This window comes from Haplochromis burtoni, unplaced genomic scaffold (assembly GCF_018398535.1).
Source record: "Haplochromis burtoni strain Fernald_Lab_line unplaced genomic scaffold, NCSU_Asbu1 Contig_1323, whole genome shotgun sequence".
NCBI lineage: Eukaryota > Metazoa > Chordata > Actinopteri > Cichliformes > Cichlidae > Haplochromis > Haplochromis burtoni.
Window position 1 is genome coordinate 1,632 of NW_024583684.1, and position 14,591 is coordinate 16,222.

At 39.1% G+C, this 14,591-nt stretch overlaps 1 protein-coding gene across 5 annotated transcripts; it reads right to left on the reverse strand.

The window, feature by feature from the left end:
* Window positions 1-4,658: 4,658 nt before the first annotated feature.
* LOC102306102 lies at window positions 4,659-14,084 on the reverse strand. 5 transcript variants are annotated; one of them, XM_014331022.2, is made up of 7 exons: window positions 13,502-14,084; window positions 7,679-9,965; window positions 7,456-7,564; window positions 6,761-7,178; window positions 6,204-6,363; window positions 5,588-5,641; window positions 4,659-5,404 (listed from the first exon to the last, which is right to left on the reverse strand). In XM_014331022.2, exons 2-7 carry the CDS (start codon window positions 7,872-7,874, stop codon window positions 5,388-5,390), a joined length of 954 nt encoding a protein of 317 aa, XP_014186508.1. In that variant the 5' UTR covers window positions 7,875-9,965; window positions 13,502-14,084; the 3' UTR covers window positions 4,659-5,387. The 5 variants fall into 4 exon arrangements, 2 of the variants coding, with proteins under 2 accessions (XP_042072813.1, XP_014186508.1); XM_042216879.1 differs by having other exon boundaries at window positions 7,679-7,875; XR_006053593.1 differs by having other exon boundaries at window positions 4,659-5,641.
* Window positions 14,085-14,591: the final 507 nt, after the last annotated feature.

Sequence of the window (14,591 nt, forward strand, 5' to 3'; positions counted from 1 at the left end):
ATCTCAAAAGACACAGGTGGACCCGGCAATGAAGGTAAATGGATGAATAGTTGGTAAAAGTGAACATCCTGAAGGAGAATCAGGCCTCAGTGGAGATGCCGTTCTGAATCAGCTCTACTGTTCCATCAGCTTCATTGGGACCCCTGGAAGACATTTAAATATCCCAGATTATAAAGCAAAGTAGCAGAATTCATTATGAGGAAGAATTGGTGGAGAAACCGAGGAGAGGTCTGTCTGGGGCTGACTCTTTCAAGTTTTTAATAAAGTATACTAAGACAAGGTGAACTTCTCTTACTCTGCAGTAACAAGATGGGCAGATGGGGTAGTTTGGCATGTTGACTGGTGTGGCCCAGCAGGAGTCCCGAATGGTGGAGATCTGGCTTTGATCCACTCCTTCTGTTTGCACCTCCACATTTAACCTCTGATCTATTTCCATTTCTATGTTTGTGTTACTCCTGAAGGGGAAGCGGAAGCCAGGGTCCTGGAAGGGGATCATTCTCATGCTGTACTGTCCTTGACCGGTTGCAATCTTCTTCCTAATGATGGTATAAAACACATAATAATGCTAAAAATGGGTTGATTACCAAATGATTGTAAATATGTTTTATCTATCATTTTATCTCAAGAGCTTCCCAAAAATAAAAATTTTACATTTTAATAGTGAATCCAGTTCACTTCCATTTTTACAGATGTAAACTATGAGCTTACAATGTAGTGCGTTTACATTTAGCTGCGAATGCTGTGCTAGCTGTAGATATTTGCAATTTAACATCCATGAACATTAAAATATGTAACACTGATGTGTGACAACCCCCACCCCTCTCAAAAAACTGTAGCTTTGACAAGTAGTAAACAGACCGGTAGTTATATTGCATCTTTCTACTCAGCACTCAAATCTGTTTCTGTCTCATTCACCCAATCACCCACACATTAATTTGTGCATACAGCACATTTTATCAATGCCTACGTGCTTTCAAACATTCACAGGCTCACACAACAGTGGATGCATGAGGAGTAACTTGGGATTTAGTATCTTGCCCAAGGATACTTTGGGATGTGGAGTGGAGGAATCTGGAGTTAAACAACCTTCCAAGTGTTGGAAAACCCATGCTACCACTTGAGCCACACCCTCCCTGTAGATGTAAACTCCTTGCTGGTGGTCTCGCCCCTTCTGCGTCCAGCTGTTAACAGGGGTCGGACTCCTCTACAGAGGCATAGGGACAAGGATCAAATAAAAGAAAGCCAATCTTTCAAAGAAAACTGACAAGCTCTATGATGAAGACATCACTTAATTGTTCAGCACAAACTTACTTCACAGCAAACCAGAGCGCCATTCAGGGATGTCTAGCCCAAAAACAGAGCAGGTTTTCTCATAGGCTGAGACAGCAGAACACAACATGCCATTAGCTGGAGTGTAGAGGCAGAGGTCATAGACACAGGAAGTGAAAAATGGCTCAGGGTGAGAGTGCAGGTGGCAGGTACCAAATAGTGTTAGTGCTTAGTGTTTACCGTTACTCTTTTATTGGGTCCAATCCTGATGTACACACTTTCTGGATGATTTGACAGGTATATGTCCACTGCAGACACAAATGACACACGGTTGTTTCCACGGTGATTGTTGGTGGCTATCACCTGTAACTGGGTTTCATTAGAGCCATTGCTCGTGCTCTCAGTGATGATGTAGGAGCAAGTTCCCTGGAAATGAGCCACTGCTCCATCAAAGGTGATGTAGTGTGGATCCCCCGACACAGTGCAGGTGGACATGGCATCGTAACAGCCCAGCTGGCCATCTCTGAAGGAGCACTGCTGTTTAGGAGTGCAAGATGCAGCAGAACATCGCAGGTCATTTGGAGCGTGACATTCACATCTCTGGGAGCAACCGTCTGTCCAGAAGGATTCGCCAGCCTGTGTGAGAAAATTTAACTAAAGGAGAAAGAATGATCAAAGTTAATAGCAAAGTACACCATGTATTTATTGTTACCAAGCCATTATAGTAGAATTCATCATATTGGCAGCCACAGCCTTCCACTGGGACACACCTGGTTCCAGATGACATTGAAAGATGACATTAAAACTTGTTCACTTTATGACTACTAAAAAAAGTTTCTCTATTATTGCTAAAATATGACAAAATGAATGTTTCATTGTTGTCACATTGTTTTTTTTTTAATCATTACTAAAGCTAGACATTGACAAAAATGAAAATTTTTCCTTTTATTGCTAAAAGATGCAAGATTAATATTTTATTTATGCTAAAATCTGTAAATAAATAGACATTCCTCAATTAAATTAGGTTGTCATATTGTTTTTATTATCATTGTCATTTAACATCAGCATCCACATTAGTATCCACACTCGTAGTCCAAGAGTACTTGTCTCGCGTTTGGTAAAGTGGTATAGTTGGTAAAGGTGAACATCCTAATGAGAAACGGGCTACGGTGGAGACGCCGTTTTGAAGCAGCTCTACTGTGCCATCTGCTGGATCAGGACACCTAGGTAACAGCATAATGTGAAAGTTACAGTGTTAATGTGCAAACAACTTAGTTATGATAAGAAGATGATTAAAGTTCACCCATCACAAAAGACAAGAAAAGAAAAGAAAAGTTAAGACAATGTCTTTACTGTGTGGTGATCAGATCCCTAATCTGTCTCTCGCTCTCCCTCTCTCTGTCTTACAGACGCATACACACCACCACCATCAACTTTGCTAAATTACTAATGAAAAACATTGACCAGGCAGCTGCAATTGAGCAGCAATGTCCATCCAACTCTTTTCATGGTTGTTGTAGTCGTCACAATTTTGTGAGGCCACATTGAAAAGCCTCGGATACGGAAGCGTAGAGCTGCCACCCAGGCAAAAGAAAAATAGAAAAGTATATTGTTCTAACAATATACTTTTCATGTTTGTACAATATACTATCATGTTAGTACAATATACCTTTCACGTTTGAACAATATAATATCACGTTCATTACAATATACATAATTATCACTTCGTACAATATAAATATTATATAGGCTACATCGCAGCTCCAGTCACGGCTTCCATCACTGTCTTTCTCGTCTTTTCCCAGAGTAACAGCCAAACAGGAGGATCTATTGGCTAGCACTGCTTAGCCTTGCACGCATTCTTATTTTAAACTTAATCTGGAATTCATTGCAAACTGTTTGTGCGGGATATGAATGACAGGATTTTGTTTTTCTACAAGAGTTAGTAAAAAACATCTCCAGTGTGATCAAATCTTCTTGCCAAACATCTGCAGCTTGGCAGTGTATACAGCACTATAATGACCAGACCTAATTCTTTTGAAAACCATACATCTTTCCACAGGTCTCAACTTCATCAGACATCACCTAGACTATGAGCGCCGAGAGCCAGCCAACATTTGGCTTTCTACCTTTAAAACCCCCTCCAGCCAAATGGCTGGTAGGGTTTAGCTAAGCTTTAGCTTCAGCCAAGTGGAAGCTAAATTGGCTAGTCATTCATATGTAATAGGTTGTTACCTGGGAATTCTGGGGAGGGGAGTGGGGGTGTGTGATATGAGGGGGGTGGGGGAGCTGCTAAAAGCTGTGAACTTCCTTTTGTGTTCGTCTTGATGCATTCTCAATCATCCAGGGAAATAAATCTCCAAAAGTCACCACACTGGTTCTAGCCCGGAAACTTGTGTTTCAGTTTGCCATCTTAGGGAGAAATACACACATGCCCAGCCAACATTTATATGTGGGGCCCATATGGTTTGGAAATGGGCTGAAAAATGGGCCCCATATAGGATTGTCCGCGGGTTCCGTAATGGCCCCATATTAAATGCCCATATAGGTGTTATGTTAGGAAAATCTGGGAACTAAATGGGCCCCAACTGGGAAAAGTACACAGAAACCCACCTGGGCCCCATCTTTCAAGTTTTTTGTGGGTACCATGTGGGCACCACATAGGCTAAAAAGTGGGTTTTAAGTGGGATTGTCCGCGGGTTCCATAATGGCCCCATTTAATAAGCCCATCTCGGTGTTATATTGGTAAAATCTGGGAACTAAATGTGCCCCAACTGGGCAAAAGTACACAGAAACCCACCGGGCCCCATCTTTCAAGTTTTTGTGGGTACCATGTGGGCACCACATAGGCTAAAAAGTGGGTTTTAAGTGGGATTGTCCGCGGGTTCCAGTAATGGCCCCATTTAATAAGCCCATCTTCGGTGTTATATTGGTAAAATCTGGGAACTAAATGTGCCCCAACTGGGAAAAGTACACAGAAACCCACCTGGGCCCCATCTTTCAAGTTTTTTGTGGGTACCATGTGGGCACCACATAGGCTAAAAAGTGGGTTTTAAGTGGGATTGTCCGCGGGTTCCATAATGGCCCCATTTAATAAGCCCATCTCGGTGTTATATTGGTAAAATCTGGGAACTAAATGGCCCCAACTAGGCAAAGTACACAGAAACCCACCCGGGCCCCACCTTTCAAGTTGTTTTGTGGGTACCATGTGAGTACCATATAGGCTAAAAAGTGGGTTTTAAGCGGGATTGTCCGCGGGTTCCATAATGGCCCCATTTTGTAAGCCCATCTCTGTGTTATATTGGTAAAATCTGGGAACTAAATGGACCCCAACTGGGCAAAGTACACAGAAACCCACCCGGGCCCCATTTTTCAAGTTCTTACCCAGTCAACACACATACGTGGGGCCCAAATAGGGAGCATCAGGGCTAATATTTGGGGCCCACTTGGGAAACCCAACTGGGGTCCAGCTAATTTTGTCCTCAGTTTCCATGGTGGCCCCAAGTGTGTTTGCCCAGATGGGCTAATGACGGGCCCTGGATGGGCCCCAAATCAGGCCCAGCCAATAAACAAGTGTGGGACCCAGATGGGTAGAAGTGGGTCTGATAGTTGGGGCCCACTTGGGTTACCCACCTGGGACCCAGCTACTTTTGTCCTCAGTTTCCATGGTGGCCCCAAATGTGTTTGCCCAGATGGGTTAATGATGGGCCCCAAATCAGATCCAACCAAAAAAACTTGTGGGGCCCATATCCATAGAAGCGGGTCTGATATTTGGGGCCCACCTGGGTTACCCACCTGGGACCCAGCTATTTTTGTCCTCCATTTCCATGGTGGCCCCAAGTGTGCTTGCCCAGATGGGATTTTGGATACTACAGTAAGCTAAAATTTAAATCACCTGTACAACAAAGTCAGTTTATCTTTTTTATTAATACTGATTAATATGACATTTTAAAACAGTATGCAGTATAACAGTAATTTTTTATATACTATACAAATATTTTTTTTGTTTAGAGAACATGTTGACAAAAAAGGTCCCTAGTATACACAAAACAATAACAAATCAATGTTATACAGTTTAAACGAAAAAGAAATGCACTGAAACACAGCTTCTCACTCATTCAGTGATCCATTGGTCCTGAAAAAAAAAAGTGCATTTTTTCACAAATAACATCAGATTTGCAATACTACTGGAGTTGTTTTGAAAGTTGTGCTGATCAAGTTGTTTGACTGGCTGGCTGGCGCTGGAGTTCCTGGAGCTGATTGTGCAAAGAAGAATATTGCACAAACTGCTAAACATAACTGGAAATTGTTCACATACCGTAACACAGTGAGGAACCAAAAAACGGTTTAGTGAGAGCTGTCTTCAAGTATGCTGCAAACCAGAGAGAAATATGTGGTCATTCCTGGCAGCAGCCATCACCCTCCAGAACAACATGAGCTGATGCCCCCCCCCCCATAAAAAACCCAAACATAATTTCCCTCAATAATACAGTATTTGTAATTAATTTCATCTCCACAGTCTATCTAAACCGAGTCACTAAGGTATACCTCTCCTGCATGCGACACTGTGCCCTTGCCATGCGATTTCCTCCTCTATCTCTTGCACCAATAAACCACTTGGATGCTGCCTTTTCTGCCTCTTTTCTGGTAATCTGGCTTGTAAGAGCATTTTTTTTCAAGCTGCCTGTAAAGCACAGATATTGACCACAAGAAAGTGAGACTATATTACTGAATCTAAAGACACAGCTGTAATTCTCTTTTTTTGTTACATACTTATATTTATACTGTGACACGGCATAAGATCTCACATAAATGTAGAACCAAAGTATAAAAACCTTAAATCAGTGATTAAATTGATTGGAAGACTGACTACAGCTGAAATGAGCATCTGTTATTCAAACATCAACAAAATATCTTACAACTAATGAGCTTACCATATAGCACTTCGAAAATTTTAAGCCCTCGAAATTCCCGCTTTCCATGGCGCCCAACGAAGTTATATTGCCTGGAAAGAGCATTGTCCATAATGAAGGCCATCATTCTTCTGGTGGCTTCATCAACAGTGCTCCCTCCGATCTCTGCCACAACAGCAACCTTAGGACACACAAGGACAATAATTTTACCGACAGTAGTACCATCAGTCACACCTAAAAGAAAACCTGCACAGCTACACAGTAATTAGGCTTAATAATTTTGATGCTATTTGATTGAGAAAGAGTTAAGTATCAAAGTCAAACACTGTCTGATGTAAATGCAAAGAGCTAAATGACTGATCCACCAAAAGTAATTTCTTAAGGTTTGGCGTGGCACAACTTGTAAAGTACAACTTATTTTATTTTCAAAAACAGCAACTTTTGTGGAGCTCACCTTCCACTACTTCATTGCACTGACCATGTTTGAACAAACACCAACTTTCCTTAATCATAACTGCTAGCATAAAACGCAGATTGAGGCATTAATCAATTATTGTCATTACATCATTATTATTTACCACTTCTTTCAGGAAGACAGGGTCTATCAGTTTTTGTTCCAGTGCTTCCACGTCTGCGACTGTCCGGAGAGGAAAAACAGCACCCTCGGGTAATACTGCAGCAACTGGTCCATCACGTTGTTTGAGGAGAGACTGTAGCATTCGACTGTGGATCCTCTGAGTCTCCTTAATGTCTTCCAGGAGGGTTAGAACACGTACAAACATGCTGGTATTGGTGGCTTGTACAAGTTGTCTTGGAACTGGTTGTGAAACCACAGGTGAAGGAGTTGAGGGTGGTGGTAGCTGAACAAATGGATGAGTGACGTTCTGGTGGGGAGTTTCACTTGAATGTCTATTCTCCATTGCTGATGTTGATGAGGTCTCTGGCTGTTCCGCAGCGTTGTCCCAATCCTCATCCGAGCTTGACTGGATCACTGGCCTTAAAATGAATTTAAAAAAATATTTAAAAAACCCCACAAACAATTTAGTTACTGGTTAGTCCTACAAACTAAAAACATTAATGTATAGTCCGGCATCAAAAGGAGTCTAAAACTGATTTTTAAAAGTCAAAAAGTTACAAAGTGCTATTTTAAGATCATATCTAAATCTGGTGAGCAGTAATGGTCTGCTAAAGATACTGTCAGCTTGTTTTTGTTTTTCTTATAATCACCACAATAAATTGTTGCTTTTAAGGCGTTTTTAAGAAACATAATTACCTCCTTTTCCGCTTCCCTTTTCCCAATCTGCTTCCAGAATCCGACTCAGTCTGCAGATCAGAGGTTGCTTCAGACCTCCGCAGTTTCACCCTGGCATTTTCATAGTTTTCTGTAAATTTTTGACATACATCAACAAAATGTTGTTAGTGAAATTACAGGGAAATTTTTTGTTCTGTCTTTAATGACAGAATATTTGGTAGCAATAAACAAAAATGCTTCTTACCAGCTTTCCCCAAGATGCGAACTCTGTAATGTGACCAGTTTGCATCTGGAGTAACTCCATCCTTTACAGCCTTATTGATATTGACTCTCCCTGGTGGCCAGAAACAAGAATCTTCCGCTGGTCCTGTAAACCACTTGCAAGGAATTATGGATACACCTCCACCATCCAGAAAATCAACAACTGCAAATGGTAGCATGCTGGTGAGAAAGCAAAAAGAAGCCAACTAGTACAGCAGTGGCAATGCCACATATCCAGACTTCAGTGGCAAAAGCACCATTTTCTGTTTTAGTTCATCAAGTAATACAAGATTCATTTGTTTAGACAGATTTGAAACAAAGTAAATTCCAAGGCATGTTGAGTCCAATGGATAGCTGAAAAAGGCATTACAGTTTTCAAAGACCTGACACAGTGCTTTGACAACTTGGCAATCCTGTAAAATGTTTGCCACAATAAGAATTTTTCCCCCTACATTGAAACAGTTATCTCCCATGGAGCAAGAAACATATGTCTGTCCATCAGTGTATTTTCTGTACTGCTTAAAAGTTCCAAGATCACTTGTTATTGGTCCAGAGTTATGAGGCTGTTTAAGAGGAGAGGGAACAGACATCCTCTCTTTTCTTTTCTTCTGAATACTTTGCGTCTCATAGACGCGCTTGACAATTTGTTCCACAGGTTTATGAGGCCTCCGCACAATCTTTTTCAGTTTACCCAGGAAGGTTTCAAATGGGAAGCAGGAAATACTGTCCAAAGGTCCAAACTTTCGCGCATCTTCAGCTAGGTGTATTAAATTATGTACATTATAACCAACAAATTCAAGACCATAAATCGAACCAAAATCTTTCACAAACTGCTTTAAAACATCCTCTGCATAATCACAGTTCTCAATACACAAATCAGGACTAAGAAGAATTCTTATAGATACAGATAAAAGTATAAAGTGTCTATACATTTGGCTTGGTATATTATTAAATAAAACAACTGGGCCTGTGTAAAGCAAAAATTGTCTCAATTCAGTTGCTTTCCACATGCTAATTTCAAGGAGAGATCTTGGTTTCCTTGCAAAACTTTTAGGCAAATGTTGCCTGACAGAAACCATGAATGCTGAAATCACGGTTAGAATTTGCATAGACTGTCTGCATTTTCGGGGACCTTTTAACCAAAGATAAATAAGTTTTCGCATTACCCCCAGACACCCAAGGTGCATATAGTCCAGCACAAAACCTGAGACTAGTCCCACACCCAACTCATTCAGAGGTGACACCCCAACCTGATGCTCTTTGTAGGCCATAGCACGAAAAGTCTCATCAGTCCTTTGCTCAGCAGAAATTTCAGGAAAACACAATCTCCTATTCACATACATGCCCTTTTGAGTGCACCGCTCACACGCATAATAGCCAGTGTGTCCCTTCACACATTTAAGAAAAGCACGAGCAGGTGCATCACAAATGAATGCATCTGGAGCAGCAACACTGAAATGGACACCATTATACTGAACTCCATCTTGTATAATTGCCCTTACATCTTGTACAAAGTCATTCAAGTACTCCTGTACATTAGAAGGTTTGGTTGTACCTGAGTATAACCCGATCACAAAAACATCACAATTTGGGATCTCCTTGATTCTACCCAGAATAGGCCACAGACTAACATTGTTGCTGCGGAATAAAGGTAGACCATCAACATTAATTCTAAGTGTTAGATTGTTTGTTAGTTTCTTTAAATCAAAATCTAAAAGCTCCAATGCTGCAACAATTGAATTCTTTAAACCAAAATGGTAGTATGATCCCCCAGCCACATTTATCACATTACATTTGCGGGCAGTTGACATCAATGTTCGAGCATCTAGTGGTACATTAAGACCTTTCTGTCTAAGAATTTTAAGAAGGGCAGACAAAGCATTATGTGACACATTGTATTCTGCAGCCCACTCTGCAAGTCCTTTTGTATCATCTGGTGTGTCTGAAAAAGCATCAGAATCGAAACAGTCATCGTCCAGATCAAATTCATTAAACTCAGACACCCCACTTTCAGAGTCTTCAGGAAACACGTCAAAGTCCAAAGCATCATAAAAAATGTCTGCAGATTGTTCATTTTGTGAACTGACTCCAGCATGTTCATCGCAATCATGGTACTCTTCCACAAGGGGTTTATTCTCAAAAGAATCCGAGAAAAAAATTAAGTCCTGATGATGATCTGACTCATTCTGCTGTGAAACGAGACGTAAATGTTCAACAACTTTCGCAGCTATTTTTCTTCTCTTTGTCCTCTCAGATTGCTCCATTGCTTTCTGAAAGATAAAATGTATAAAAATGATGTAGTATTTTTCAGTCACCTGGGTAACAGCTTGGATAGGTTACACTAACTACATCAACAGGTCCTTACTCAGAAATATTATTGGGGCCTGACAACTATCCAAAGCACATTTACATGTTATTAATCGTGGTTAATAAAGCCATTTTCTTAAATTTCATTCACTTTAGCATTTGACTGTCACTTGTGTATTAGAAATATAGGAACAATCATCTTCTGGTGGGGATTTGTGCTGTTGGTCCTTCAGTTTAGCTTTAGATATTTAGAAGTCAAATTGGGCAAAGATCTACTTCTATATAATAAGCTCTAGTACATCAATCTTTATTATTTTCAGCTCATGATTTATTTCCATTTTTCCATTTTTTTGATTGTTGGATTTTTCTCTGTATGTATTGTTGTAGGGTCTAGCTTACAATATAAAGCACCTTGAGGCGACTGTTGTTGTGATTTAGTGCCGTATAAATAAAACTGAATTGAATTGAACCATCTCACAAGCTTACTCACAATTAGGGGTAGGTTTCAATAACCGATTTTCCGATTAAAATCGATTGTAGTTTGAATTAAGTGATATGGATTCATTAAAATCCTGAATTGACTTTTAAATTTAAATGTATTTTGTCAGAAAGGCTCAGGCTACGTACACGGGTATTTTTGAAAACGCAGATTTTTCTATGCGTTTGGGCCTTTCTTCCACACGTAAACGGCGTTTTGGGTCACTGAAAACAGAGATTTTTAAAAACTCCTGCCAGGGTGGAGATTTTCGAAAACTCAGTATTTGCGTTTAAGTATGGATGAGGAAAACGGAGATTTAGTCACACAACGTCAAAAGTGTGTGTCTTTTTTGACGTCACGCTGTGCGCCACGTTATTGTTTACATGAGATTAATTTCTACAATAAATAAATACTGTTGCTGTTAATCTTACCATCTGCAGTTTTTACACGCTTACATATACACATGCAGTTACTGTCCCTCCATTTAGAAAGACAGAGGCGTCAGAGTGAACTTCTACATTGAACACAGACGTTCTCACAACCCAAAATCCTGACGTCAGTTTGGAATAAATGTTTTGTTTTTTTTTTTAATTAAACTACTTATGCTGTATGCATTTTGTTCATTCCTAAGTTGCGAGTCTACATCAGCCAAAATATTGTCTTTAGTTAATAACATTTGAAATGATGAAGGCACTTGAAAAGTAACACAAAATTAGCTGCCTTTTCAGAAAAATACAAAAACTTTTCAGAAGTACTTAAAGTTTTGTGAGGGCACAAAACCCTGTTTACTCTTTCCCTCCTAGGCTTTTAGACTTCTGATTGGCCAACATTTAGTTTTTAGCTTTACATGTGGACAGAGATATTTGTTCAAAACTGCACGTGTGGACTGGATTTTTTGTTTGTTTGTTTGTTTTTAAACAAAAAGGTGAAATCTCTGTTTTCAAAAAGACCCCTGTACGTGTGGACATAGCCTCAGCTTAAAACTCACAAAACTATTTCAACAACCACCAAACAGCTAAAACAGTAAATGAGAGCAGGTAAAACGGATTTTGCACAAAGATGTAAACACAAAGCGCGGAACCGATGCATCAAAATGCAGGTTTCATCACTCTCCAACCAAAATTAACTGAACCAGCAGCAAAAGAAGATCCAAACTACGCTTCACATTTGATAAATACTGTCATTAATTCCCTCTTGCTGTCTTGTTTTCACCACAATAAAAAATAAATAAATAAATAAAAAAAATAAAAAAATCACACTTCCTGCACAGCTCTCTCGTAGTGTACTTCGAGAAAAGTTTCCCCATCTGAAATCTGTTTTCCACATTATTCCCTTGCTTATTATACATCAGTGTACGGTTGTGCTTAGCGCTGTTGTCAGTTGATTTTTTGTGCCAAATTATGCCAAATTGCAAAAAACTCAGCTTGTTCTCTAATAAAACCTCTAATAAAACCTCTGTAACTTTGCTCTGCTTTACTTCAGCAGCATCAGGTAATGTTCATATATTGATTCATGGTTTTCTTCAGTTTTTGTTCAACTGCAGAATATTTCTAAGGTTATCTGATTTAAAAAGCCACTCCAGGAAAATCTCCTTCATGTTTTTCTGTGTTTTATCCTCAGTTACTTTGGCATAAAGACATCTGCTGTGATGCTTACACCAGCCTTAAAAGCTGTTGTATTACAATAAAAGACCCTGACATCACTTTATAAAGTAACAATTCTAATTGTTACAAACTCAAAAAAAGATTCCTACTAGTATATTTCTGGCATGCATCAAATTTTAAATAGAAATGAATTTTGAAATATACACTGCTTCTTATGTCAAAGTCTGTAAAAATAAAGAAAGAGATAAACCACACATAACCCTTGCTACTATTCACTCCACTGTCCAACAGCAAAATCAAACCAATATACAGATATTAATAACATATTAATGTAATAGTGTGACTATGCAATTTATAAGTAGCCATAGTCAGCCAAGTCATAATCAAAACAACAAACATCTCAAGTTTTGAGATAATTGCAAACCCTCCTGGCCAATAACCACACAAGCTGTCCATGAAGGAAGGCTGATAAAGGAGCATGCACAAAATTCAAACAAATTTAAGCCATAATGAAACAAATTAAAATAACAGTGCGCATGCACAAATAAGGCACCAGACAAACACTTAAAGATCACAGATCTTTAGAACCACATCCAAAGAGCAATTGCTTTTCTTTTTTATAAATAAATAAATGTGTAGATTCTAGCCAAATATACATTACAAAAAGGAAAAAAGGAGGGCCACAGCAATCATAGTAAAAGGAGTTGGCACTGTGGCCCTAACAAGACCGATCAGTTCTGCTTAAATAATCAGTTTCCCTCATGTACAGAGCTTGCACAACAGTGAGAGGCAGATTCTAGAGTCAGTACACTATTTCTGATTAAGTTCTCACTAAAACAACTACACATATAAAGTTGCATACTAAAGTGTGTATGAAAAAAAAAACCCAAACAAATCAAGAACACCTATATTTTATTTGCTTTTTCTGGAAAAATGAGAACAATGGCAAGAAAAATGATGATGTCTTCTACAGAAATAGAGTGCTCACTGATCTGCCTCTCTGACTGCTGTGCATGCTCCTGACACAGGGGCAAAAGCTGGGGACTAGTTAGTGAAAATACCCTCCCATATTCCTCTTAAAAAATTAGAACTTCGTTAAATTGGTCTAATACAGTCCTTTATTAATACTAATCATAGAGAAAAACCAAGATAATGTTTAAGTACAACTTGATGTTAAGTACACGCAGTAATTAATTTTGGTGCTAGTTAAGCAGTATACAGGACACCAGAAAATGCTTTCAAACTGTGAAAATTGGCTAAATCCAACATTACGTAAAAATTTCAACTAGCTTAGCATTGCTTGAGTGCTAGGAAAAAGTTTGCCAGCACTTGTGCCATTCATTACTTTGCAGCATCATAACTTTGTAAACATTTCATTTATACTTAGGGATTCAAATTAAGTCAAAAAAGTTCTTACCCTTACTGCAGATAAATTCGTAGCTCAAAGATGCACTTAATCCAAAAATTGTCAGCTTAACTGTCAGCTTTGTCCAAGGGCGCGAAATGAAGAATGTTCCAGAATGGGGGGGACGGGTTCAAGAAAACCTCGTGATATTTCATGAAATAACGCGAGATTTCGAAAAGGTTTAACCCTAACCCTCCTACATGGAGTGAAATTTTTTTCCCACTCAAATGTAAAACCATTTATTTTATTTTATTAAGCGTCTTACAATTTTAAGTCATATCTGTTCTTTGTGTTTCACTTATATTAATATATTTTATATGTATATTTTGTTATTAATTAAATATACATATGCTGCCTGTGGCATAATTTATTATCAGTTATTTCATCTTAATTCATGTTTATACTTACACATGACTAATAATTATACTTAACTAAGGTCATTAAACTCAGTTGCCTGTTCATGCAACTTCCCATATGTTACCCATATGGTGCCCATAGAACATAGCCCACCTGGGCTGGCTCAGGTGGGTCCTACTTGGCTAACCCAGGTGGGTCCCAGATTGGATGCCCATTGTAAGCCCATCCCCACTTGGAAACCCCATAGCCCATGTGGGGCCCACATACTGGTGTTTACTGGGTAGTGGGTACAACATGAGGAAAACATGAGCTAAAAAGTTGGAATGGCATTAGCAGTGGGTTCTGTATTTGCATCTTATTTCTAGTTTGAATTGACTAAGTTCTGGCACTGAGTGGGCCCCATGTAGTAAAACAGTCACAAAATCAATTTTTCAGACGGCTAATACAGGTTCTGTGACATAAAGACACCAAATATATTAAAGCTGACCGCAAACAAAATCTAGTTTGTAAATAAAACCATTTCAAAAATCACGAGGGTACACAAAACAACATTTTTCACATTTATTTTGTCCAACAACTGTGATTTTACGTAACTGTATTCCAAAGTGCGTAAACGTTTAAAAACTAGAAATGTCAAACTACAGCAAAATTCCTTAGATATTTGGAACTGTAGCAACATGGGGAAAAAGTCAGATGGAAAACTCAAAAGCTTATCTTGAATCAGCAGGGTTTGTTTTTTTACAGA